This window comes from Podarcis melisellensis (genome assembly GCF_964234715.1).
Source record: "Podarcis melisellensis genome assembly, chromosome: 15".
Classification (NCBI taxonomy): Eukaryota; Metazoa; Chordata; class Lepidosauria; order Squamata; family Lacertidae; genus Podarcis; species Podarcis melisellensis.
Window position 1 is genome coordinate 36,459,883 of NC_138532.1, and position 26,780 is coordinate 36,486,662.

Below are 26,780 nucleotides of genomic sequence, written 5' to 3' on the forward strand. Positions count from 1 at the left end.
CATTTGTTTTCAGCTTGGTATGGGGAAGTGTTTCTATTTGGTAATGTAGAAGCAATCTAACCAGCACATTTGTTTTGTCAGATTTTTGACACTGCTCAAGAAGATCCACGCGTACAAAAATTATACATGGGATCTGACTCCTGTTCACCCACTTCAGCTTGTATATGTGTATAGCAGTTCAGCCCACTAACTTTCCCCCATGCTCCAGATTTACGTCTTCAAACATTAGAAATTACAGGAAAGTCACCCGAAACAACTTGCATTAATACGAAGAGCTTCGGTACAGATCTAACTCCTGTGCTTAGTAAGTAGAAGGCTCAGGGGTTGATTGTGGTTTAGCCTGATGATATTGTTGCTGCCGGGCTACTGAGCCATACATACTGCTGATGAAATGTGCACTTTGTGTAAAGCCCAGCACTCACGCGGTTCAGGCAATTTTTAACCACTCTCAAATGGCATGGCCACAGGAAGAGCCATACCACTTCAGTACCACTGTACCAAGTAACTCTGCGGTTAGACATCCTGTGCTTCTAGATGTGAAACATCACGTAGCTGGAATAACACATAGGCCTGAAGCAATATCCAATGCTCAAGACACTGTGAGTGAAAACCACCACCGGCATAACGATTGTATCACCCTAGGTCTCTTCATACAAAATTTTTCAAGGAGGCAATCATTAATCAGGGTAGAGCAATTTCAATAATTAAGAAAGAGGATAGATAAATTAAGCTTCCAACTTTCTAATCCATGTACAACCGCACATACCAACTGAGCACTATAAAAATTAAAATGGACTTTTGAAATGGAATGTGGCTGCACTACCTGGGGCATAATCTAAAAATTCTAATCAAGCAGCCCATGTGCCTTTTACACTACAGTATTTATATCTGCTTGTGGGATTGTGAGATTAAGGATTTTTGTTTGGCTGTCTCTATGTTTGTTAATGGACTCTCTATGACACTTTGTAACTGTAGTTCTCTGTACATACTCATGCAAGGGGACTGAGCAAATTCATTTACTTGAAGACTAAGGTCCCTAAAACTTTCCAGGAGCAAAGGCCAATAGATGCAAGCTAGTACAGTATTTCTACATGACATAGATGGTATCTGGCTGAAAGTCTAAATTGTCATGATGCAATTATAAATAGTATTTTATATTATAGTGTTTAACAACAAGAATTGCATATTTCTGTTCCTGGTTGATTCTTTTACAAAGAAAAACTGGTTTGACAGAAGATCATGGCTTCAATTTGTATATGCTTTTATTACATCCAAATATCTGAAGATCAAAGTAATGTTTTGTAAAGAATAAATAAATTTATTTTTTAAAAGATCATTGATTTTTACCGACTCAGTAGAACACAATCCCTTTATTATTTGTGTGCTTGCGTGAGCACACACACACACACACACACACACTAATACGCTAGCATCTTTTCTCAACAATAATAATAGTATCAGCCCATCCATCTTGCAAGAGGATGGTTTTTTAGTATCTCTCTCTACGGAAATAAAAGCCTTGTCAGGAAAGGCTATTTTATGATAGCACCATAGAGCCCTCAATATAGCTTCCTCTTTCCACACAGATGGACAGAAAAAGGAATAAAATAAAGGGATTCACTTTATCACAAGAGCTCAGTTCCCCTTTGGGCCTTTGATAAATGCACTGGGACCATCAATAGGTGACGTTGGGAGCTCTTGGCTGCTTCCATCAGGCACAAGCAGAAGTACTCATTGCTAAAAAAACAAAACAAAATACCACCACATACATCTTCAGGTAGTCCTAATCATGTAAACAAGCGACAACAGTGACAAGCTGAAAGCGCCATGCTTTCTAAATGGGTAGCAGGCCACCCTGACAGTTGGCTACAAGTTTAAGCGTATCACAGAACCAGAGTGTACATCAAAAGCTCAAATATTAGGGAGCAGGGATCTGTAGCCAGCTGGAATCCTGCCCAGAAGCTCTTTGTATTGCTTGGCTATGCCTATGGTAATGGGGAATGTGCCATCAATGCCAGCTCAGAGATGGATTAACTGGAGGTGGGGGCAGGAGAAGAGATGAAAAAATCCAAAAATAGCTTTTCCAACCGTGCAGGACAAATTGCTAGAACCAATGTATTACGATTAGGGTTAACAGCATGGGGAATAGAATGTGAATAAGTGAAATATAACTGGAATTGTGCTGCCAAACAGATTCTCTTGCAAATAAAAAATAATAAAAAATCACATACACAAACCAAAAACAATTCCCCCATTTCAAAAGTAAAGACAAACAATGAGCAATATGCAGCTCAGATTTTTAAAAGCTGGATGTAGAGTCCTGTTGTGAAGCTTGACCAAGTGATTAATGAACACGTCAGTGGTGAACACCCCTTGTACTTGTGAAAGCACACAGGCCAACTAAGATCTTCTGCCAACAGCCAGATCATGCAAGCCACAGCTTTGCCCATTTCTCTTTCAAATGCTTGTTGTATTATGGGATGGCATTAAGATGAACATCTCAAAGTTCTAGCCATTAAGTTTTAAACCTTGCACTTCATAATGCCTGACCTAAAGCTTCTCTTATTTTCTTATGCCACACTTCTCAATTTCTCCCTCCAGTTCAAATAATTTTATCTCGGACTCTCATCTTTAAGCTGTTCCCTATGCCATCTATCATTATGTGCTTAGAAGAGCAGCCCCTCCTGCAGTTTGCCACATGTAATGATCCTCAGCCCACCAAGAAGAACAGTAAAATGCAACTAGATACCCTCCTGTCATCTAGCAATAAACTTGATGTTTTCTGACTATGTCTAATTTGGACTGGTAGTGGGATTTCAACACCTCAAGTAGTTTCTTTAGCTGGAGATGTTGAACACAAAACCAGGGACCATTTGCATCCAAATCATGTGCTAAACCAATGAGCCATGCCCCACCATCTTAGTTTTCTTTCCACCAACATTTGTCACCTACCAATCCACCCTCATCCTCACTTGTCAACCCACATCCATTTTACTTCCAATATAAATTAAACCCCCTGGCCTGGCCCTTTAACACCTTTCTAGCCCCAAGCAGAACACTGCAAACCTGTGTGTATGGAAGGAGACTAGAAGCAAGCCACCTTGCAAGTTTCATTACTGAGGGTTGACCAGAAATGTGAAGAATTGTTAACACAGAAGTGGCTAAGGTTAGACAACAGTCCACAGAAACGAATGCCCTTGGCCTAGTTTATATTTCAACGTTGATTTGCAAGTGTCTTCATTCCACTATGAAGTTTTTAGGGTTGTTTTTTAAGTTTACTCAGGCTCTGTGACAATTAGAAATGCCTCTCTCTGAATCAAAGTGTTCCTGCTAGAACTAATTACTATCAAACATGCTAAGCAATGACAGCCCTTTGAAGAAATAGCTGGAAGTCACCTTACAAAGACCTCAGACTCAAACACCTCATTGTTGTTAGGGAAACCAAGTCTTAGACAAAGGGTTAAACTGCAACTGATAACATCCAAAAAACAACATGATGGTACAAGAATCCATTTGGGATCAATACCACCACATTTTTTTTCAAAAGCACTTACATATTTAAAGCTTATTGAAAATTGTTAGTATTAGAAAACAAAACAACTTAAACGATTAAAAAATCCATTAACTGAAGCTGCATTACAAGAAAAGGCAGGCAACACATATTTAGTATGTTACAGGGTAGGGGAAGGGTGCAGTTTCTTCTGTCTCTCCATTACAATTTCTTTTAGTGGAATGGAAAGAACGATGAACAACTGAAGCAAAGAAACTGATATATAGATCAACACCAGCTGTTACAACAGGGGTGGGGAACAAGTGGCTCTCCAGAGGTTATTGAACTACAACACCTATCATCCCTAGCCACTGCCAATGCTGCCAGGAGCTGATGGAAGTTGGAGTCCCAACAGTATCTAGAGGCCTGCAGGTTCTTTGGCACTGTGTTACAAGAAGCACTAACCAGCAGTTGCCCTACCACCTCTTGTTTCCATTGAACTATATGAAAGAAGGGAAACTGGGGAGGAGGGCAAGGGGAAAAGGCAATGCTTCAGAGACACATTCAGCTGGCATATCTGCCCTCAGCATCTTTCCTGCTGGAGTTCACCTTGACAAAAAGCAGGGGTGCAAAGAACAAAGACAGGAGGACAAAGCACTCAACTCATACCCTTGCAGGTGCCTCACAGAATATTTGCAGCTCTCTACAATTGCCTCATTTCAAGTTTTATCACGTGGGAGATGCTAAAAAGGGACAAGCCTGCCAATATTTTATTGTATCATATTCATGCCAGAGCTTCAAAACCTAGAAGAGACACACTCACTAAGAAGAGATTGTGTATAGATTGACTTGAAAGGTAATAAAACAGAGATAGCATTGCCTACAGTACATATGTTCATTTGTTTATTTATTTTTGTCCTGCTATGATCTCTGGGCAAACAGTTCTTATTTTTGTATTTTTAGCAACAGAGCAAACGGTATGCATCATAATACCAACACATATAAATAACATGATCACTAAGGAGAAGGAATTATGAAGACTTACAGTACGCACAATGGAGGGATGAAAGAAGTACGGGGGGAACCTCAAAGATCAGTGTTGGAAACTGTGCTTTTTAACTTGTGCATATATATGAATTAAGAGCAGAGAGTGAGAAGTGAGGTACCCAAGTTCACTGATGACACCAATTTGTTTGGAGTGTTAAGAAAGTCCCAGGGTATAGCCTGAAGGCACCTGAGGCCACCAACTTGCTGAAACTAAGGAGGTGACCACCTGGGAACAACATATACACTGCCTTTGGTTCCATGGTGAAAGGAAGGTGGGATATAAACAAAAATAAAAAGGGACTGTGAGGAGTAAAATGGCAAATGTGATTCAGTGTAAGCAAGTGTAAAATGATGCACAGTGGGGCCAAAAAAAAAAATCCCTTACTTCCCATATGTGCTTAAGGGGTCTGAACTGGCAGTGACTGACCAAGGAAGGAGATCTTAGGATTTGTGGTGGATAACTCAATGCATATGTTAACTCTGTGTTTGGCAGCTGTGAAAAAAAGCTAATTCCATGTTGGGGATTGTTAAGAATGGATTGAAACTGCCAATGTCATAATGCTGTTATACAAAACTATGGTGTGACTGCATTTTGAATACTGTGTTCATTTCTGGAATACAGTGTTCAGTTCTAGTCGCCGCAGCTGAAAAAGGAAATTGTAGAGTTGGAAAGGAACAACCAAAATTATTGTGAGCTTCTGGATTGACTGGAAATTAGCCACTGATTTGCAAAGGGGCGGGGGGGGGGGGAAGGACAGCTCCATCCTAGACTTGTTTGTAGTATAATGCCACAGTGGGCTGTATCAGCCTTCTTTACTGTGGGCCAATGCTTCTCACAAGTTTCTGAAGTACAACAAAAACCTGTTGGACCTGACATAAGCAAACCATGAAGGAAATAATGAACTTATTTATTATTGTGCGGGGAGTTGTACTGTTTCGCCACCTGCAAGCCAGGGATGTGTTACACTAGCATATGGCCATTAACTTACTACTGGACCTATGGTTGCCACTGACCCTTTTTGCTTGGGAATCCACAGTTTGCTACATTTGATGCATCACATTTTGCTGCCTCTGCTTTTTAAGCTCCCACAGTAGCTCTGAGCAAGTTCGGTGGAATGGAGTTGGGACTTAAGCATAAAAACACACAAAATGGCATTACTTTCAGAATTCAGAGTGTCTAGTTGCCCAAAGAGACAAAGCTGGAATAGAAGTAGATTCACTTTTTAAAGCAAATAATTTCCTCTACTCCCTTATGCATTCCAACAATCAGGACAGCCACCTCATGAAACTCTTGACAGCCAAAGGAATAATTAGTGACCTTATCTGGTTGTTTATTTAAATTTATGAAGGCTGCTTTCACTCTGGTCAAGAATCTGAAACCCACATAGAACCACCTTCTAAGCTGTAAGATCCTAGCACTATTCCTTTGTACCAGGTTGTGAGTTTATTTCAGTTTACAGTTCCATGTAGTTGGTTTAATCAGAAGGGGAAATGCTTACATTGTGTAATATATACACCTTATTGCAGCTCTTGTTCTCATTGGACTGTGTGGATGATAACACATGTAGCAACACAGAACTAGCAGTGTTTCAATGTGAACTGTTAAAAGTGAATCCTAATAGTTTCACTTTAGCTACATCACTTGAAGAGTCTTTTAAATACGATGGAAATGCCTGAACAGATTAAGGTTTTGATCTCTTACGCAAACTAAGATTTAAATAATTAAAACTTGAAAGGGTTTCTCCACCCAACTTGTAAATTGAGGAAACTGGCATTTCCAATTTTGTACACTGACATGCTTACAACATATCATTGCTCAACTTCCTTGCTCAAGCTCTTAGTGCATGTGATTAATAAAAGAAAGCCAAGCTTCATTACACCATAGGCACTGCTTTTTTCGTACCATGCCGAAACTAGTTGACAAAGCCAGCTCAATGAAGTGAAAAACAAAAAGGCAGTAAGATGTCAGGGTCTCTGGGAAATGCATTACTTCCATCTGATTGCCTATTTTCCTACACTAAAAATATATATTAAAAAATTCTTGCCCAACACCCTATAGGCAAGCATTCGTGACAATACAGGCAATATTTTATTCATCTGCCTCAGGCAAACATTTGCCTAGAGTGCAGATGGCCAACTGGCAGCTGCTCATGGACTGCGTTCCCCCTGCAAGATGACTTTATAAAGCCCTGAGACCTACCTGCAACCACACAGAGAGGGCCGGGGTAGAAAAGCAACTGGATCCTATGAGGGAGGATAGATCCCATCTTTTCTGTGACGTACAGGATTATAGGAAGCTGCCTTATATTGAATGAAAGGTGATGACTGGAAGCATCTCTCCAAGGTTGTAGAGAGCAGCCCTACCTGCAGTTGCAGGGATCTAATCAGGGTCCTTTTTGCATGTAAAATGCATGATATCTGGTGCTCATCCCTTACTAAAACAAAGTTGGTTTACCCTCATCTCTACCCGATCCCTCTGTGGCCTCCCTTTCCTGAATTTTGGGCTTAGCTCCTTAAGTCAGAGATCTGTCTTCTGTTGCTCTGTAAGGCATCGTGCACACAGTGCTTTATCAATATAGGTCACCAGCCATAGGACCCAGAAACCTTCCCAGACACCTACCAGATCCTGCCCACCTCTTCTTTCCCTGCTGGAATTAAGCTTGCCGGATTACAGCACATGGGGCATTTTCAGAGAGTGAGAGAGAGAGAGTGCAGCTGAAGGAAGAAGCTACTCTCTCCCCTCCCCAGCTATTCCACCCCCACCTAAACACACTGAAAACACCTCTCTCACACCATAATTAGGCTTCAAAGAAGCCTTTTTACCAACTACAATAGCCTTTCTTGAAGCTGAATTACAACAGAGTAGAGCAATTTCAAGGGGTTTCCAGCTGTGACCTCCCCACCCCCCAAATCCCCCTTCCCTTGTTGCAATTAGGCTTGAGGGGGGAGCCTCCCATATATATAATTAATTAAATGGGTATTTTATAGTACCCGTGACATTTTCCTAAAATTCCAAATCTTTCCCCAGGCTCAAAGGGTGGGGGCTGGGCTGGAGGCTGATCTAAAGCAAATCCATTGGGTTGAAGCTGGTTGTTCATCATATTTGTTTCCTCCTCCCAGGCCCCATAGATTAGAAACTTGCCCCAAAACCTTTGATTTTCATCATGAGTTAAGTGCAACAGAACAACACTTCCATCACCTCAAACCGACATCTCAAATGGGAGTCAAGCTAGGATGTGGTTATAAGCAATGATTCATAGTGGAGGAGGGTAAAACACCCTAAAGAACGCCATCTTTTTAGAAATATTTTCCAGTGTCCATTGTGGGAAAGAACATATCTCTGTACAACAGAGTTTGCATTTTCTACTCAGAGGCCCTAGATAAGCTGCACTGGGTAGATCACAGAGGACTCAGGGAAGGCAATCCTTTCTAACATTCTGTAGGGCCCCAGCCATCTGCCTCTATCTAGAGGTAAAAGCAGCTAACCAACAGCAAAATGAGCAGACCTTGCCTTTCTCCAACAAGGGATACCTCAAGCATGCAATGCTGAATCACACTGAGGAACAGGATAACTTCTGTCTGTGCCAAAAGCATTAAGTATAGCAATGGGTGGGTTTGCCTATATTATCTAGGACTTGTGCCTTTTTAGCATTCTTCTGTGATGCAGTGTATGTTGCTCGCAAGCACAGATTATCTCTCTTTCAGTACACCATAAGGTCACGGCTGGAAAAATCCTTGACACCTAGTCTCTAAGCACCAGCACTGCATCTCCATTTAACACAGTTTTTATAGGGTTGGTTCCTGGTTCTTTTGGTGCCGAAGTATTCAGCTGCCAAGAATTCAAATATCTGATTTTGGCTCCTAGGAATTTGAATATATTTTTAGTCCTTTATAAGGGTTACCCACTCCCACTTAGAGGGATTTAGCAATTAGGTTTTCAATGAAATATTAAAAGAGTTATGGCTTTCCACCACTACAATCGGTGTGCCTCAGTAATAAGTTTTAGGTCTAAATGAAAAGAAAAGTTTCACAAGAGCCTGCTTTGTAGTAAAAGTTTGACCTGCAGCAAATCATTTGATTAGCCCCATTCAAACACCTTCTGGCCATTTAACGCAGCCCACCTACCTTCTTGCCTTGCACTGCATACTCTCATATTGGAACTGATCTGGACAGTTCCAATAGTCAGGAACATCTGGATGCTTCGTCACCTTGCTTATTTCCACAGTTGTCATCTTATACAAGCTTTTCATCTCCTTCCAAGCAAGGCTTATACGAGCAACATGTGTGTTGTTATTATGTATTTTAAGAAGCAATTTGAGCAATGAGGTTTGCTTCCCCACCCATGCCTTTCCCAGTGTTAAGTCTTAAGAGTAAGAGATAAAAGATGACAGAACCAGTAAAGATAAAACTAGTAAATTACTATCAGCTATAAATCACCCAAGCGATTTCTGAGTTCCCCTTTATTACTCTAGTAAAGGAAAGACCCTTGCTCTGAAGAGGTACTGGCTTTAAAAGAGCATGAATGTAAACAAGTCTGGTCAGAATTGGAGCTGTGGCACTCGTATCGTGTGCAGGATTCACTTGTGGTACCGTATTTTTCTGTGTATAAGACGCTCCCATGTATAAGATGACTCCTATTTTTTTGGGACTGCAACAATAATTTTTTAGGGGGGAAATTGACCAAAGTTGTGGGGAGGTCTTACCACCACCAATCGCTCTACAGCATGCCCACCACTGCAAATCGCACGCATCGCCGCAAACACCAATCATCTGCACGCTCGACGCCAAAATCCCACCTGCCCACTTGACAAATCCACAGACGATTGCACGCATGCCTCGCCGCTGCCGTAAATCAATTGCCCAATTGCTGCAGTAAATCGTCGGCAGGCCAATCTCCTGCTGGCTGTTGCCACCAATCACCCGTTCCCCCTCTGCTATCCACGTATAAGACAACCCACAATTTTTGCCTATTATTTCTAAGGAAAAAATATTGTCTTATACATGGAGAAATATGGTTATTGATTATTGTTACAGTCTCAAGACACCATTAACCCCCCCAAAAAAACTATGTCTTAAAGTATGTGGCACTTTGTCATCAACCTGGCATTCTTAACAGTTCAAAGATTTGTAAAATCTACCCAGAAATGAAAGCTTTTTTTGGGGGGGGGGCACAAAATGATATCCAACACTGCTCTGTCTGTCTACTTTGTGTCTTTTACTCACCCAAATAAGACCTGGCAAAGCCTTTTCCAAACGTTTTGTAGCAATTATCTTTTCATCTGCTCTAATGTTTTAAGTTAACTCTAAATATAGTAATAGATTAGCCGGATGAGTCTAGGCAGACTGTTGCCATTAAGATCTTTAGCACTGTAAGCTGGTAAACTCCCTAAGAGGAACAAAAACAATTCTTATTTAAATCACTGTCCTTGGCTAGGTGGATACCATCTACATCCTCTTTGAACTGACAAAAGGAATATTAGCAAATTCACTTTCTGAACAATGCAAGTATATAAGAAATTGGGGGTGAGGTCCTTAGGAATATATCATTTCTACATGCACAGCATATCCACAAATAATGCAAATACAGAAAAAGTTATTGAAGCAAACAAGAAGCAAGGATCATAATTTGTTAATTACATGTCCTCTTGGCCCATATACATTATCTGTTATAAGGCCAAGTTCTTAGACACCTGGGAGATTTTAATTTGAGGAGCTGAGGATCAAGTCTGAGCATTTAGCCCCTCTACACTGGAAGATCCACAAGCCTTTTTTTTATTATACCATTTTGAACCTAAAACTTCATATATAAGGCTTGGCGCCAAACTAAATGTGATTACTAAACGAGAACTAATCAAGAATCTCCTGTAGGTTAAAAACCCACACTGATTAGCAGGGGTAGGTGACAGCTGTGTTAGCATGTAAGCATGTGTGAGTGACAGAATATGAATCTGATCAGTATCTTGGCATCAAAGGTGATGCCACCAAGCAATTTTGTTGCTTAACCACACACACACACACACACACACACACACACACACACCAACACCACCAAAGGTGGAAGGAGTGGAAAGATAAACGGTTTATCTTCAGCTGCTATTGAGTTTTTAGAAGACAGCAAGAGATCCTGATCACAGACTTCTCGCGTCATACGCAGTTGAGGCTTTAAAGGTCAGCAGTGAACAAAAGCCAATTCTTGGCAATGATCTTAACCAGAAGCATCTTATGAACCCAAGATAACCTGCTGCCGAAAACATCTAAAATATAGCCAGAGTACCAACAGTAATGGGTCACTGCCCAAGTAACGTATCATAGACTGCAAAGCCAGGCAACTACAGACTTATGCTCTGTTATACAATATGAACTAAATACCACCCCTTTATTCCATACAGTATTGAAAATCAGAATACTCTTTGGTCATAAGCAAGCATTAAAAGGGTTAAAAAAAGGAATCTACACTTTGACCATAACACTTTAAAACCATTGATAATGTAACTAACTCCACTCTGCATGTGCTTCAAGGCACAGTCACACGTTTTAAAACTATTATGTCAGCAACAATGCATTACAAAATCATTTATCTGCAGCCATTTTGTGGAAACTCTCCTACACATTTTCAGTAGATAAGGGGGGAGTGGTGCACTCTAAACCCTTACCGATGGGATTATTCATTCATGTTATCTAAAGATGACCACAAATACTTACACTCACACCCACCTCCCTAACTCCCCCTCTGATCAGCAACCACTTGCCATATGGGCTATGACAGCTGGCCTACCTACCACCTTTCCAGAGGCCAGAAAGCTCAAAGATTAAGAAATTCAAAAGCAGCAGGCATTTTTATAGGCTGGAGTCAAATCAACACCTACCTCATTTAAGACTGTTTATTTAGTGTTTAGGATACATTTCTTCAAAGTAGTCAATGTGTGGTGGCTGGAGTATGTCGAGAGCAGAGAGCACCTACAAAACAAGGGGGAAGCTGATTTGGTTACGTGTAATACACCAGAAATCCTCACTTTAGAGAAGCAACTGTGAAATCAAAGACAAGGCTTTCTTTTCAACTCACAACTATGCTGCCCCCACCTTTAGTTGAGGGGAGAGATGCAAAATTGAGAGGTCTTCACAAAGAAAAAGGGCACTACTGATGTCTGATCAAAGAAAAAAATTGCAGAACTGACGTATCCAGAAAATGATGGTCCTTGTACTGCTATGTATGTCATAATCCTTTATGTCTGCTTTATTCAGATTTTCTCAACCCACAGACTATATGCACAATATCTTTGCTCATAACTTCTTAGGCAAGGTCTTCTCCAAAGTCTGCAACTTTATTACACTTAAGTATTTGCAACTTAACTTCCTCCTCTTTGCAACAAATTTACTTCATTTTATTTTCATATCCCACCTTTCCTCCAAATGAGAACAAGGTAGTTTCATGGGGACACGGGAAAGGGCCTTCTTGGTGTCTCCTCCAAAATTCTCCCTGCCTAGAAAAGCTAGATGGGCTCCCTCCTGGTCCTTCTGCTGGCAGGTGAAGATCTTGTTCCCAACAGGATTTTGGGAACTGACTGCTTTTAATAAACACCATGCTGTTTTTATTGTAATTATTTGTATGTTTTAACAGATTTTATACATGTACATAGTTTTAATTCTAGTAACAATTTTTTATGATTAGTTTTTCCATGTTTTTAGCGATTGTTGGTTTTATCTGTTTTTATCTGTAAGCTGCCTTGAGTCCCATCAGAGGAAAAAAGGGTATAAACAACAACAACAAAAAGCAGCAATGTACATGGTAATGAAAAAAATATAATATATAATAAAACCATAAATCCATTACAACTCCAATCAGCATTAAAATCATCAGGTTTCAAGGACCTGGATAAATATTTCGACCTGTCATCTAAATACCTCTAATGTGGAGGATAGTCATCTCTCAATCAGGAGGAAGTGCCTTAAATTGGGTGCCACCACCAAAAATGCCCCATCTTTTATGACTGTCCTGCCCACCACACTAGCTGGCGGGGACACAAGCAGGGACTTCCAGACAGATCTTAGGGCTTGGAAAACCAGGTACGAGAGAAGGTGTCCTGCCAAGTATTTAGGTCCCAGGCCATCTAGGATTTTACAGACTGAAGTCAACCCCTTGTGTTGGGCCTGGTAGCTTACTAGCTGTCAGTGCAGTGCCTTCAGAGATATGACCCTGTAGGGCTGCACCCACTAACTAGCAGGCAGCAGAATCTTGCAGCAGCTGCTTTCGGGGGAAGTGCCACATGGAATGCACTGTACTGTAATATGGGGAATCTATGGAAAGTTATCAGAGCATAGATGGCTGATACTGGTCTGGGAATGGCTGTAGCTGACAAACAAACTGTAGATGGGCACAGGTGCTCCTCACCATTGTGGTAGCTTGGCCTCCAGTGGCAGCTTGGACTACAAACCTGCTCTTCCCAGAGAGTGCTATTCCACCTGAACTGAATACAGCAGGTATTCCGGTGAGTTCTGTTGGTCCTTATAGTAAGGCATTTGAATACCATTTGGGGTTACCAGATTATTTCTAGTTATGCTCCCTCCATTTGAAAAGACTACTGTGATGATGCCTACTTTTGGGAATGAATGAATGCAAGCATTCTTTGCACAGATTAAAATATCACAAAGCTAGGAGATTTCAGGAAGAATGCTGAAGGTTTGCAAAGCCCTTGGAGTAAGGAATAATGGCCTGCCAGACGTTCACTCCCTATTTCTTCTCCACCATGATTAACCAGTTTGTCAACAAAAAAAATGTTTTCCGTTTAGGTGGTAATCCTAGTCAGTCTCGGTCATGATTGATGTGGTGACAGCAAGCTCTTGATCTCAGCTAGTGTGTGTTGAGGGTGCATGTTGCCAAGGAGTGGCTCCACATGTGTCAACTGTGATTCACAGAGCACCACAGCTGTATCTACACCAGCTCTTACATCTGGCACTCTCACTCGACACAAATGAAGTGTACAAGTTCTCTATGGCAATTGCACAGATATAAGAGGTTGCTTTTCACTAATGGGTAGTGCATTTTGTGAAAGCTTGTAGGAGAGAAAACTTCTGTTTGGTTATGCTCTGCATTATTAATGTAAACAATCACACTATACCAATCTCCTCCCATCCCTGTCTATAAGTGGCAGTTGATGATACAATAAAATAAGAATATGTGCAGAGCTTTACAAGCTAAGGTTTGCAGGAAATGCAGCTCGCCCGCCCCCCAAAATAAGGCATCTCCATGTTAATAGTGTTTTTATTTCTATAGGTTCCTATGATTTCTATTACACCAAAAGTCTGGAATGTATTGCTGAAGTCTCTGGTCCCCCTTTTTGTCTCTTGATTTAATGTATTTAACCTATTTTCTGTAGTGACTTTGTTCATGCTCGATTTTGCATTTAACAAATAAACAAGAAGGTAAAAAGTTTTAAACACAGTCCCTACTGGTTAAAAAGTTAACAAAAATATCTCCACTGGTAACATAATTAGGCACCTTGCTCAGAAAAAGCTTAAAGTAATGATTTCAGAGTCATTACCGAGACACTAATATTGGCTTTATTCTTCTCCTAAAGGTGGGAGAGAAGAGACTGGGTGTGATATGCCATTTGCACACTTCATTGGGGGCATCTGCTACTTGCCATAAATGAGGAAGCCGGTCAAGTCTAATTCAACTGCTTTTAGCCTAATAGCGAAGGCGTGACCATAGTCCTTAAAAGAAACCTGCCTCATTGGGGCGGAGGGGGCGGGTCACCCCGGGTGTCACCACTGTGAGGGGTGACAAAATGCTGGGTGACACTCACCGCGGGGCCTGCAGCACGCCCGAGCCACGGGGAGAGATGCGGTGGCTTGGATGCACGCAAGCTCCACACTGCCCAAACAGTCCACCCAGGCGCCCAAGCAGCTTCCTCTGCCGCTGTGCCTCATTCGTATTTGAATTTTGTATTGAAGTTCATGCAAAGCAAGCTGCAGGCCACTTACATTGTCATGCTTAAAAAAACACAACATCTTCAATTCACGGAAGACCCTTTTGCAAGAGACCAGATTTTGGAAGACGTTGGGCATCTTTTTGAGTGCAACTCTCTTTCCATCTCGCGGATCTGTTACTGACCTGAAGAAGAGGAGAAGAAGATTAAGCATATAATCTGACTTTAAACAAAGTTCTTTCATTCCACCCCAAGAATACCTATGCTAAAAAAAAACAAAAAACAAGATGAATCTGGATGCTCAAAGCAGAAAATCAAGAGAGGCATGTAGAATTCTTAAACAAGTCTCGCTGCATTTTATTCTGTATACAAAGTGAATTCAATCCACGCTTCAGGCAACTCTGCATGTTATTCAGCAATGAGATTACTATGCATTCAAGTCCTCGCGTCTTCCATCAGTAAAACTATTCACCTCAACTGTACACTACTATTTAATGTCTGGTCAATAAATGGCAGTATGTGATCACTTACATTTTCTTCTCTTTAATTACTCTATTAGTTCTAGGACACCTTTCCCATTACAAGACCTTTCAATATTAAATTGCCACAGTACATTGCTTTTCAACATTGCCTGCTAACAAGATTAATTTTGTATGGAACTATTGAAAAAAGTTGCTCCCTTGGCATCAAATTAGACCATAGTGCATATCTTCTGGTGGGGTGTTCTACATGCAGTTTCTGGCCTGCATTGTGAGGGAGGGCCAGGGGGAGACACTGAATCCCTTGTCTTCCTTGATACTTCATGGCAGCTAATGTCCCCCCATGCAAAACACAGTAAAATCCTACCTATCTGCAATGATTACAAAATATTTCAGGAAGAGGATAGACACTAATATATGGCTTGCTACTTCCAAGAACTCTATGAAATGGCCCAAGACAAGAAAGCCACCCAACTCCTAATTCAGGCTAGCTATGCTGGAACATAGGAAGCTGCTTTACACCAAGTCCATCTAGCTCAGTCCAGTGTGATACTTTTCTGCAGGAAAAAAAATCTATTTTGTAAGTTCATTATTAACAATGAACAACATCAACTTCAAATACAGTGTTAGACAAGATCCTAAATTACACCACTCTCTAGGGCAGGTTTTCCAAACTTGGGCCTTCAGCTGTTTTTGGACTACAGCTCCCATCATCTCTACTTAGGAGAACCAGTGGGAATTGTAGTCCAAATATAGCTTGAGACCCCAGTTTTTGGGAAAAACTGCTCTAGGGCATCAGAAAATTTTCCGACGAAGGCTGAAAATTTTCCAAAATGACTACCTTAATTTGCACAGGAAAATTTCCCAGAAAACCCACACCCCTGAGCTTGGGTACTGTCCACAGTGATTGGCAGCAGTTCTCCAGGGTTTCTGGTAAGAGCAGGGGTCAGCAAACTTTTTTGGCAGGAGGCCGGTCCACTGTCCCTCAGACCTTGTGGGGGGCTGGACTATATTTGGGGTGGGGTGGGGGAATGAACGAATTCCTATGCCCCACAAATAACCCAGAGATACATTTTAAATAAAAGGACACATTCTACTTATGTAAAAACACTCTTGATTCCTGGACCGTCCGGGGGCCAGATTGAGAAGGCGACTGGGCCAGATACTGCCTCCATGCCTTAGTTTGCCTACCCATGGGTAAGAGTCTGGAGAGGCAGAGGATAGAACCTGGGATTTCCTGCCAGCAAAGCCTGTGCTTTATAAATATTGAAAAAAACAGCAGTTTGCTCCTATGTGTACCAAAGATGAGACACGCACAAATGTCAGCAAGTGCCACATTTTATACTCAGGTTCCCCCTTGATAACCAAATCCGGATGTGAATATATTTGCATATGAAAACTGATTCAGAAGCATGCCTTTTCATCCAGGTATCTAGAAGCTAATGCTTAACACATTTGAAATATTTTTCTCTCCAAAAATCTGAGGGCTAGCTTCCCCAAAAGTTTTTTGTAATACTTCTCCACCAATATACAGATGTAGATTAGCAATTTGTGTGCAGCAAGTGCCATACTCGAAGTTATGAAAAACTCCAAGCTCTACAAAGAATAGTTATGTACTGATGAAAGAAGGCATCTGACTACTTAAACTGGGATAATTTCAACATGTGAGAACTAGTGCCTGTACTTTCTAAATAGCAGTTCCATGTTTAAACAGTAACTTAACACACTTTCCCCCCAAAATGGTTTAATGTTGGGGTTATCTTACATAAATGAAGTTATTTCTTTAAAACAAACAAGCACAAAATCACTCTTCTTTTAAATTTTGAACAGACACAAAACCTGCTCCCCAAATATAGGGCTGTAGTTTGTTAATATTGTAAAGTTAACACAAAATCACAAAGCAACATTTCTTTTAATTATTCATTCTAAGACCAACCATGCTTGTAGCTGGAGCAATATAACCTAATGAATGTGAATGGCAGTGCAGTAATTTCATGCCATGTTGAGCTTGTTCTCTCTTAACTCGGGGTAGCAGCTGCTTTGGTTCAGCACAAATAGTACCAGAAAACAGATAAGTGCTGAAGCCTGTTACACAGGAATGCTTTTATTTTCTTTGTTGCTGAAAAGGCTTGCTGTGCTGAGCTCTTCGGCCAGTTATCTCCATCTGTATGAGCTAATGAGTTACAGGCGGTAAAGATAACAGCCAGTTCTGACAGCACCTTTCACTGCCTCATTTTTGAAAGAGGTCATTCTAACAAGTCTAAACAGGGCAGTTTCTTTAAAAGTTAAAGAGTTCTACAACATAAATGTGACTATTAGACTGCTAATAATACCAGACTGTGCGTCTTATGAGGGAGGGGGGACAGAGAGAAGAAAATGACTGACTTTTTAGAGCACAGAAAATTAATTTGAGCAGCACTCAAGGGGCAAAAAAGTAACATGACTCCTGAAAGGCTAATTGGTTTGCAGTGGCATGAGCTTTTGTAGGCAAGAGGCTGAATCATCATATGCTCATATATCTGCCATGACACACTGAAGCCTACGGAAGCTCAGGCTACATGACTATTTATACAGCATTATCAATTGGCCTTTTACAGAATAACATAAGCAAAAGGTCAGACTCAGGCCCCTGTACAGAAGACTCTACAATATGAATTTTGACAGAGAAGAGGAAAGATAACAGAAGTAGTGGGACAAAGGCACTGGTGAAGTATACGTGCCAATTTCAAACCAAAACATTCCTGGGGAAAGGTGGGTTTTGAGGTTTTTAACTATACATTTCAGAATACTAGTCATGATGTTCTGCAGCAGCAAGAAAGCCAAGGGCTGCAACACATTAAGTTAAATCTTGATCACAATCCCACCTGTTTCAGGCTTCTGAGACGGGTAAAACTGTGGGGAAAATAGGGATGATGAGATGGGAATAACCTGTTTATTTATTTATTTATGAAAAATATTATGAAGAGCAATTTTTGCAATCATATCACACCTTTCAGCAAATAGCATTCCCTTTGTTCCCGTCAGAGTTCCCTCTGCTCTCCCTCCTACATTTCAACACCATATGTATTAAACATTTTAACTACAGTGTTTAACTATACACAGTAAAATTAGGACATAGTATCAAAAGATTAATCTTCTTAGTATAAGCTCCTCATCATGATGTGAATATAAAAATGTTACAAAAGAAACCTGCTGTGCCATAAACATGCAGGTGTGAAGAGGAATACAACAAAAAGGAATAAGGAACAGCGTCCACAAAGAAATCACACTCACATTGACCTACATAAGAAAGGCTAAAGCAGTGAGAGAGACAGGGAGAATGTTCATCTAGTTGCTGCAAAACACATTAGTTGAAAACTAAAGGAGGAGGAGTTCACAACAGACCATAAGGCATGCAGATTCTTAGACTTAAGCAATGTGCCTGAGCACCAGCTTCCTATTTAGAGTTCTAGGATGTTTCAAAGCTTGCTTTACGCAGATGCAGACACATACCATATTTACGCAAATCTAATGCGCTATTGAATCTAATGCACACCTTGATTTTCAAAAGGTTGAAACCAAAAAAATATTTGCTGGCGAATATAAATGCGCCATAAAATCTAATGTACACCCTAATTTTTGTAACATAATTTGGCCAAAAAAGTGTGCATTGCATTCAAGTAAATACGGTATGTGTGACTACATGGAAGCCATAAATAACTATTTGTTCATTGTATGCCAAACTGGTTACTGAGCCTATATTTAACTGAGCAGAAAGCATGAGAGAGAAAAATGCAGTGTTTTGATTCCATAGCCCCACAAAAGGAGTGGTGGGACCTTTTTCTCTGCCCATAATTTAGAAACATGAAGTCTAAAAATACTTTTGGAGCTCCAAATTTTATAAAGTCAGAAAAAGAACCTTATATTAAGGCAAAAGTATGGAAAATAGTTCTTATAAACCACCTTGGCAAAGTTTCTCAAGTATTCTGGGTTTTACTGTTTTCCAAACAGTAAAATTATAATTCTGTAGAAATAATAAGCATTTGGAAAGCTCCAAAATCCATACTCAGAAAACAAGTTTTTTTATTTTTGTTTTTAAAGTTGATGGTAGATACAGTGTCTTGCATATTGATAAGAATTCCAATGCTTAGTAAAGTGAGAGAGTTTTTGGCTCCAGGGGCCTGCAGGCCAACTATGACAAGGTGGTGGGCAGGGCAACCCACCTCCAATTCTTTCATCCTGCAACATTGGGGGTTGAAAGGGGAAGCGTGTGAAAGGGCTTTGCAATCCTCCCTGCGTGGCTCTTTCCACCTCCTATAGAAACTGCTTCCCTTTAACCAAGCCACATTCCCAACACCCATCAACTGAATAACTGGGAACCTACTTTAAGCTCCCCAATGTTCCATTGAAGCCCCCCACTTACCCACCCCACACCTGGGGTGTTATGTAGGATGTTAGGTAAGGCAGATGGGCATGGCTCCCCCCACCCAAAAGTGCAAAGGTCTGGTGGGCCATGCTTGTCCTGAAGAAGGCCAGAAGTTTCCCATCCTTGAATGAGATCTAACAAAGTAGATAATCCATTCCACCAATGCAGACCAGTCAGTATGCCCATTTATGAAGTATTCAGGCTATTTATCAGCCACTTCTGAGCTGTTGGGAACCAGAGCCACTTTCCTGTGTTCAGTGTTGATAATTCTTGCAGCTAACAAACTTTTCAGTAACTTCACATAACATCCCAAGTCTTCTTCCACGGCATATAAGAGCAAGGTTCATTTACCTGTTACTTGAAAGGTTACTTCTGTAATTTATCAATCTCTGAGTACAAGAGCACCACATATAAAGAAAACCTCACATTATCATTGTCACATTTCCTTCGTCTGAAAGTTCAATGAGAGCACAGAAAGGAAACCAAATATGCCTCCTCTAGAGGACATACGGTACATGATAATATCCTTGTTTATTCTGGCTTCATCTCCTCATTTAGATACATACATTGCTACCTTTAGAATCACATGCAACCAGTAAGCATGGACTGGAGGAATGAGGAGAAATATTTACCTAATATCATATCAACCTTATTTGACCAACAGTAATAACAGTGAGGGATGCAGGTGGCGCTGTGGGTAAAACCTCAGCACTTAGGACTTGCCGATCGCATGGTCGGTGGTTCAAATCCCGTGGCGGGGTGAGCTCCCATCGTTTGATCCCAGCTCCTGCCCACCTAGCAGTTCGAAAGCACTCTTAAGTGCAAGTAGATAAATAGGTACTGCTTTATAGCAGGAAGGTAAACGGCGTTTCCGTGTGCTGCTCTGGTGCCGGTTCGCCGGAGCAGCGTCGTCACCCTCACCACGTGACCCGGAAGTGTCTGCGGACAGCGCTGGCTCCCGGCCTCTAGAGTGAGATGAGCGCACAACCCTAGAGTCTGTCAAGACTGGCCCGTATGGGCAGGCGTACCTTTACCTTTTAATAACAGTGATTAATTAGCTGTTAAATCATCTATCAGTGCTAAGCTATCTTGAGGAGGGGCTGCCCATCTAGTATCATTCAAGAAAAAAATACTACCTCCAACATAAGCAGTAGGCATAAACTATTAATGCATTTCAATATGCATGTAACTGCAGCTTTCACTAAGGCATGCAAGGCTGAAGAGTATCAGCATGGTCTAATTACTGCACAAAGTTCAATTTGTCTTCAGCAGATAAGCAATCACATTTGGGAGTAGCAATTTCTCTTTTGTCTTGGTAGTTTAACAGCCAGTGAGTAACGTAAGTAGTGCACTCCCAGGAATAACTACTATGTGCCAAATTTCGCAGTACCAAATTTTTCGCACCATAGGACGCACCGGACAATAGGACGCACCTTGTTTTAGAGGGGGGGAACAAGAAAAAAAATTCTCCCCCTCTCTGCCCAGCGCCCCTTCAGTGAAGCGGCAGGAGGCGCTGCGCAGAAAGGGGAAAAATTTCCCCTTTCTTGTTTTCCCGCTTTAAAACAAGGTGCCGTTTAAGGTGCATTCAGGCGGCTACCTTGGAAGCCTGGAGAGCGAGAGGGGTCGGTGCACACCGACCCCTCTCGCTCTCCAGGCTTCAGGTTCCTTTCGACCTGCTCTTTGGGGCTGGCGGGGGGAAGCCCACCACCAGCCCCAAAGAGCAGGTCAGGGAGCAGCGGAAAGGCGCAGCGGAGAGGCTGCTGCCATAGTCGCGCGTCACCTCTCCAGCTGGGAGAGGGTCGCGGGGCTATGGCTTCTTTAGCCCCGCACGCGCTCTCCCAGCTGGAGAGGTGGCGCGCGGCTAAAGAGGCTCCTGCTATAGCCACGTGTCACCTCTCCAGCCGGGAGAGGGTCGCGGGACTATGGCGTCTTCACTCCATAGGACGTACATACATTTCCCCTTCGTTTTTGAAGGGGAAAAAGTGCGTCCTATAGAGCGAAAAATACAGTATATGCATACTGAACAGTCACAACAATTTTTCTATTATTTCAGCCAGAACCTAGTCCTTAAAAGAAAGAAAAAAGTCCATGTAAAACCTATTTCCTGGAAATGTAAAGTTAGGACCAGTGTACAATTTAGATGTACCACTGAGACCCCAAATACAATCAGATTCTCTAAGTGTGTTTAGGATCTTGCTCTTAATCAATCAGGTTTAAAAGCGGTAGCACAGATTATCGCAAGTGTGTCTGCATGCACAATGCATATGTGTGTGTGTATGTATGCAAGAGAGGCCTAGAAGCATGAACTAGGCCTAGGAGAAACACTGTTAATAAAGCCTGATAAAACTACCGGTACCAATCCCAACAACAATTCCGTATGTTCTGTTCTGCTTGCAGCATTCAGATTTTATCTGTAGTTTTGCAAGCATTAATGTACAGTATTTGAGGAAAGTATTTACATACTGTCCCCATGCTGCCACACTTGGGAGACAGTCCAAAAGAGTTCCTCTTGAGACATTTAATAGCTAATGCATTGCAACAGTACTTTAACAGCTTCAGTTGTGGATTTCTAATCCTGAGCCCTGAACTGACAGCTTGCCACATGAACACAGCATACAGTGCAAAAAAATAAAAACCCAGCAAAGTATTGTACGTAGGTGAGAGAGAGAAATGGAGAAAAGGCATTCCTCAACGAAGTCACAAAATGCATACAGAGTTGGTTACTGAACCATTTAAAAAGGCTTGGTCAACTGACAAACTAAACAGTGAATCTTTGACCAGTATTTTTAAACCATTAACTTTATTAGAACAAAAGAGGTACTTTAATAATCAGCCAGCTTGATGCTTGTGCTGTTATAAAAACAAATATATGCAAACATAGCCAATGAAGTGTACCCTGGCTAAATTGAAAAATGACACCATCTAGTACACCTAGAATTATTCATCAATTTCCACACTCCACAGTGGATCAGTCAATCAAGTTTCAGAAAACAATCATGGGCAGAGTTGACACAAACTCCAATACAGTATTATGTTTCTTTCATATTAAATAGAAGTGGTTTCTCAAAGTAAGTGAGATCTAGTCTCCCTCCACTGCTGTATCCAGACTAAGTTCTTCTCACAGTTACACAGGAATCTTGCATATGCATTCTAGAACTCCAAAAATGAAGAACATAAGAACCTGCTGGATCAGGTGAATGGTTCACCTGGTCAAGCATTCTCTTCTCACAGTGACCAAACAGATACAACAAAACTGGAGTGTAAGATGCCCAGCCTCCAGGCCAGCTCCCCAAAATATAGCCCCTCCCCATAGAAGAATGAAGAGGTTGCTCTTTTACACAAAAATATGGGGTGAGGGCTTTTCTCTATAGCAGGAATAAAGAACATCCTTGGCCTTCTAGATGCTGCAGACTCCAAATCCCATTAATTCCAGCCTGCATAGCCTATGGAAAACATTGAAGTCATCCTGCAGAATCAGACCAAAGGTCCACAGACTCCTGCTCTCAACAGTAGCCAGAGAGATGCTTCCAGCATGTCCAAAAACAGGGCAGGAGAGCAGCAACCTGCTGCAGTTTGACCCCACCAACTGGTATTCAGAGGTAACCTGTCTCTAGACATGGAGTTTCAATTTGGTTAATAGCTACTGTGAACCGCCCTGAGATCTATGGGTATAGGACAGTATACAAATCTGAATCTGAATAAGAAGAAGAAAGCCTTATCTTGTTCTATGACTTTGTCTAATCACCTTCTAAAACTATCTGGAAGATCAAAAATAGTCCCTCAGTCCTAGAAAGATGTATTTAAATATGCACATATTACATTAGTATCCTTGGGCAGCTGAAGCAGCTGACAAGTCACAGCATTCTAGGATACATACCAGCAGCAAAGGAGTGATAGAGGGGAATGGGTATGTGGCACTGGCAAGAGAGCTGGCAAGAGTCATTGCCAAGTACATACCGTTTTTATGTGGTGAAATAATAAAATGTTAGGCCATAAATTCTGGGCTACAGAACTACGCATCCTTACAGACAATGAAGGGAGGGAGATGGGTCTGCAATTGCTAGCTACAAACATCATGTATCATTATTTTGGTTGGTAATTTAGAAGCAGAGCAGCACCATTTAATTTTATTTTTTAAAATACACCATTTGGAAAACATTTGTAAGATGAAACATTTAAAAATTGGGTATGGGTATGCTAAAAACATGTACACAAACACACAAATGATTACTGCATGGAAAATGTCTGTGTAAAATGCAGTCACAACAAGCCTACCAGTGCTGAAAATGACCCAGGCATGTGCATGACTGTATGCACACACAGTGTAAACGTGTGGATGTGTGCATTTGCATCTTCTGGTGCAAAAAAGTCCCCCTCCCAAGGGTGCTTTGCAAGGCAGAAGAGTCCATTAAGGCTACATGCAGCTACAGTATGAAGGCCTGTTTACCCCTCCTTCATAAGTGCTCCTGCTGCACACTTTACCCCTCCTTCATAAGTGCTCCTCATAAGCATGCCCCCAGACTCTGTAGTGCCAAGCCATGCATGGTCTTGGCTGACCTATGGTCCATGGACAAGGCATGCCACCCACTATGGCAAGAGCTAGAAAGGAATGAGCAGAAAGACACATGGAGAGCAGTTCCAAACAAAGCCCCCTACTCTGACGCAGAGCAGTAGCACTTGTGCTGTGCCTCTGTAAAACTGAAGTATTCACATGCAATGAACCGTGCTATGAACAGGTGAGCAGCCTTTGTCATATTAGAATTAACAGCCTGTGTCCAATAGGATAACAAGACTTTCCAGAATGACAGAATAATTTAGGGAGGGGGAATCTCAGGCTTGAATTTCAGTGCACCACCTCCTCCATCTGGCCTTCTGCAATCTCCTTATGGCTCTGATATATCAGCCTATCCAAAAGCCATGGGAAGCTTCAGCCAAGTTGAAGGTTCAAAAGGTAAGATGAAGCTGATGGTCAGAAGGCCAACTTGTAAGCAAGGATATATGTGTGCCCAGATATGAGAATGAAACCTCTTTTGTGGATAATAGTGCATTTGTATTCATGGAAGAGAGTGACAAGTGGCCAATTAAAACTTTGAAAGAGTGAGTCTTAGTTAGAGGGTATTCATTCTATTTCTCATTTAATAAATTACATGTACATTTATACTGTATGTTGTAACAGATACAAAAGCAGCTTTAAAATGTACTTCCTGCTCTAAAGCCCAATGGAAAAATCAATAATGTTTCTATATTTGTGGGTTAGACAAAAAAACCCCCAAACAAACCACGCTCATAGCAACTTTCTGGTGATATGAGGGAAGGCCAGGTGACATAAAGGTTTTGAAGATTTGATGTCCAAAATACATTTCATACTGGGTAGCTTTTTTAAATTGCAGCACAGACTAATAATAATAATAAGATCCAGTAACTAACAGCACAACCATAGTAATGTATCTGTGCAAGTGGTGACTTGATATTTTAATGATCCATAATAAAGGAAGTTGGGGACGCGGGTGGCGCTGTGGGTTAAAGCCTCAGCGCCTAGGACTTGCCGATCGAAAGGTCGGCGGTTCGAATCCCCGCGGCGGGGTGCGCTCCCGTTGCTCGGTCCCAGCGCCTGCCAACCTAGCAGTTCGAAAGCACCTCCGGGTGCAAGTAGATAAATAGGGACCGCTTACCAGCGGGAAGGTAAACGGCGTTTCCGTGTGCGGCTCTGGCTCGCCAGAGCAGCGATGTCACGCTGGCCACGTGACCCGGAAGTGTCTTTGGACAGCGCTGGCCCCTGGCCTCTTAAGTGAGATGGGCGCACAACCCCAGAGTCTGTCAAGACTGGCCCGTACGGGCAGGGGTACCTTTACCTTTAATAAAGGAAGTTAGTAATAATAATTTGACTTCCCTTTTAAGAGAGAAAGTCCCTTAGTCAGTTTTTCAGAGATCTGCCTTCCTGTTAAACAGTATACAGTAAGTCATAAGGTGACAGTTTTATTGGTAAGCACATAATTTTTAAGGCTCACACAGTAGACTGTCACGGTGATACAAATTTCTGTTCATTGTCATTTTAATTTTAAAGTTGTGCTTTAAACATTTGATGTCTGACATCGGGCTTTATGTAATTTGATTGCTGTTAATTCTTAACAATTTAATGTTTCAACCTGTGGTCTTAACACAATATCAGCCACCCATGGGTGTAGCCAGGATTTATGTTAGGGGGGCAGGATTACTGGGGAGAGGCAGAACCCAGCTCTCTGTGACACGGTTTGCCAGTTTTTAAAGTATTTTTATTTATTTACTTGATTTAGAAAGGAAAGCTGCCCCCCACCCCTCTTGCCTACACCCATGCTATCACTAGCGATGTGGGGGAATATGGGATGAAACAGCTGTAAGATGCTCAATGGAAGAGAAGAATCTTTGCCATTTGCTTAAAGACAGAAAGATGATGATGATGATGATGATAATAATAATAATAATAATAATAATAATAATAATAATATATTATTTATACCCCGACCTTCTGTCCAGGCTTCCCCAGCTACCCTGGGAGGCTTCCAACAAAATATTAAAAGACCGTAATGCATCAAACATTAAAAGCTTCCCTAAGCTAAGTGCATCAATTGTGGAAGAAAATTCCAGAAACCAGTTGCTGCTGTAGAGAAAAGCTCACATTCACCAACTTAACCCCAGACAGAGGTGGGACACAGTTCAGGGCCTCCCATCCCCAAAGATCTTAGTGGTCAGGCACTCTCAAAAGGCAGCAAGTGGTCACAGATGCACAGAAGTGGTCATCACACGAACATGGTAAGTGAAATAAAGTGGAGTTAGAATCAACTTTGGAAGTCCAAAAAACAGAGATGCGCTTATAAGTAACAGGGTAGTTTTTTTTTTAAAAAAAATAGTTCTCTGGTTGAAGGAAAATGTTTGCCATTTTATATAGTACATATATGGATACCATCAAAAATCAGGTCACAAATACCCAAAAGAAACCTGTGAAAGCATGAAGTCTCCTAGGAGCTAATTGAGAGAGAGTAACTTTACTTACTGTTGTCCTCAGAAGAGAACATTTCAATTCCCTACCCAGCTTTGTTAGGATGTTGCATGACTCTAGCAACAAAGTGAGCAGCAGGCTGGGAACCCATCCATCACTTAGTTCAGACTCAGCAAGGGTGCTCTTTTAAAGAACTACAGAAGCCTGCTAAAGGTTTTCACATATGAAGCATAGCTGTAGACAAGTGATAAAAGACTAAAATCATTTAACTTAAAATATTTTAAAAATATTCGAGATCAAGATACTTGAGGTAAGAATTAAAGGAGCTTCTATAGTCACAGAAAGAATTCATGCAAGACCCCACATACAAAGCTCAAGGAAGGTGTGGAATCCAACAAAAGGACACCCACAAATTACAGCATGCATGTATCAGACTTTCAGTGTCCTTCTCAGAAGT

General features: G+C 41.4%; 1 protein-coding gene across 2 annotated transcripts in view; it reads right to left on the reverse strand.

Annotated features, from left to right (window-relative positions):
• NLK (nemo like kinase) overlaps window positions 1-26,780 on the reverse strand; it is an 87,607-nt gene that overhangs the window by 23,884 nt on the left and 36,943 nt on the right. For both annotated transcript variants that reach the window (XM_081890456.1, XM_081890455.1), the window contains exons 2-3: window positions 14,519-14,648; window positions 11,439-11,494 (exon numbers count right to left, since the gene is read on the reverse strand). In XM_081890456.1, the coding sequence (XP_081746582.1) occupies window positions 11,439-11,494; window positions 14,519-14,648 (186 nt within the window). The remainder of the gene's footprint in view (window positions 1-11,438; window positions 11,495-14,518; window positions 14,649-26,780) is intronic.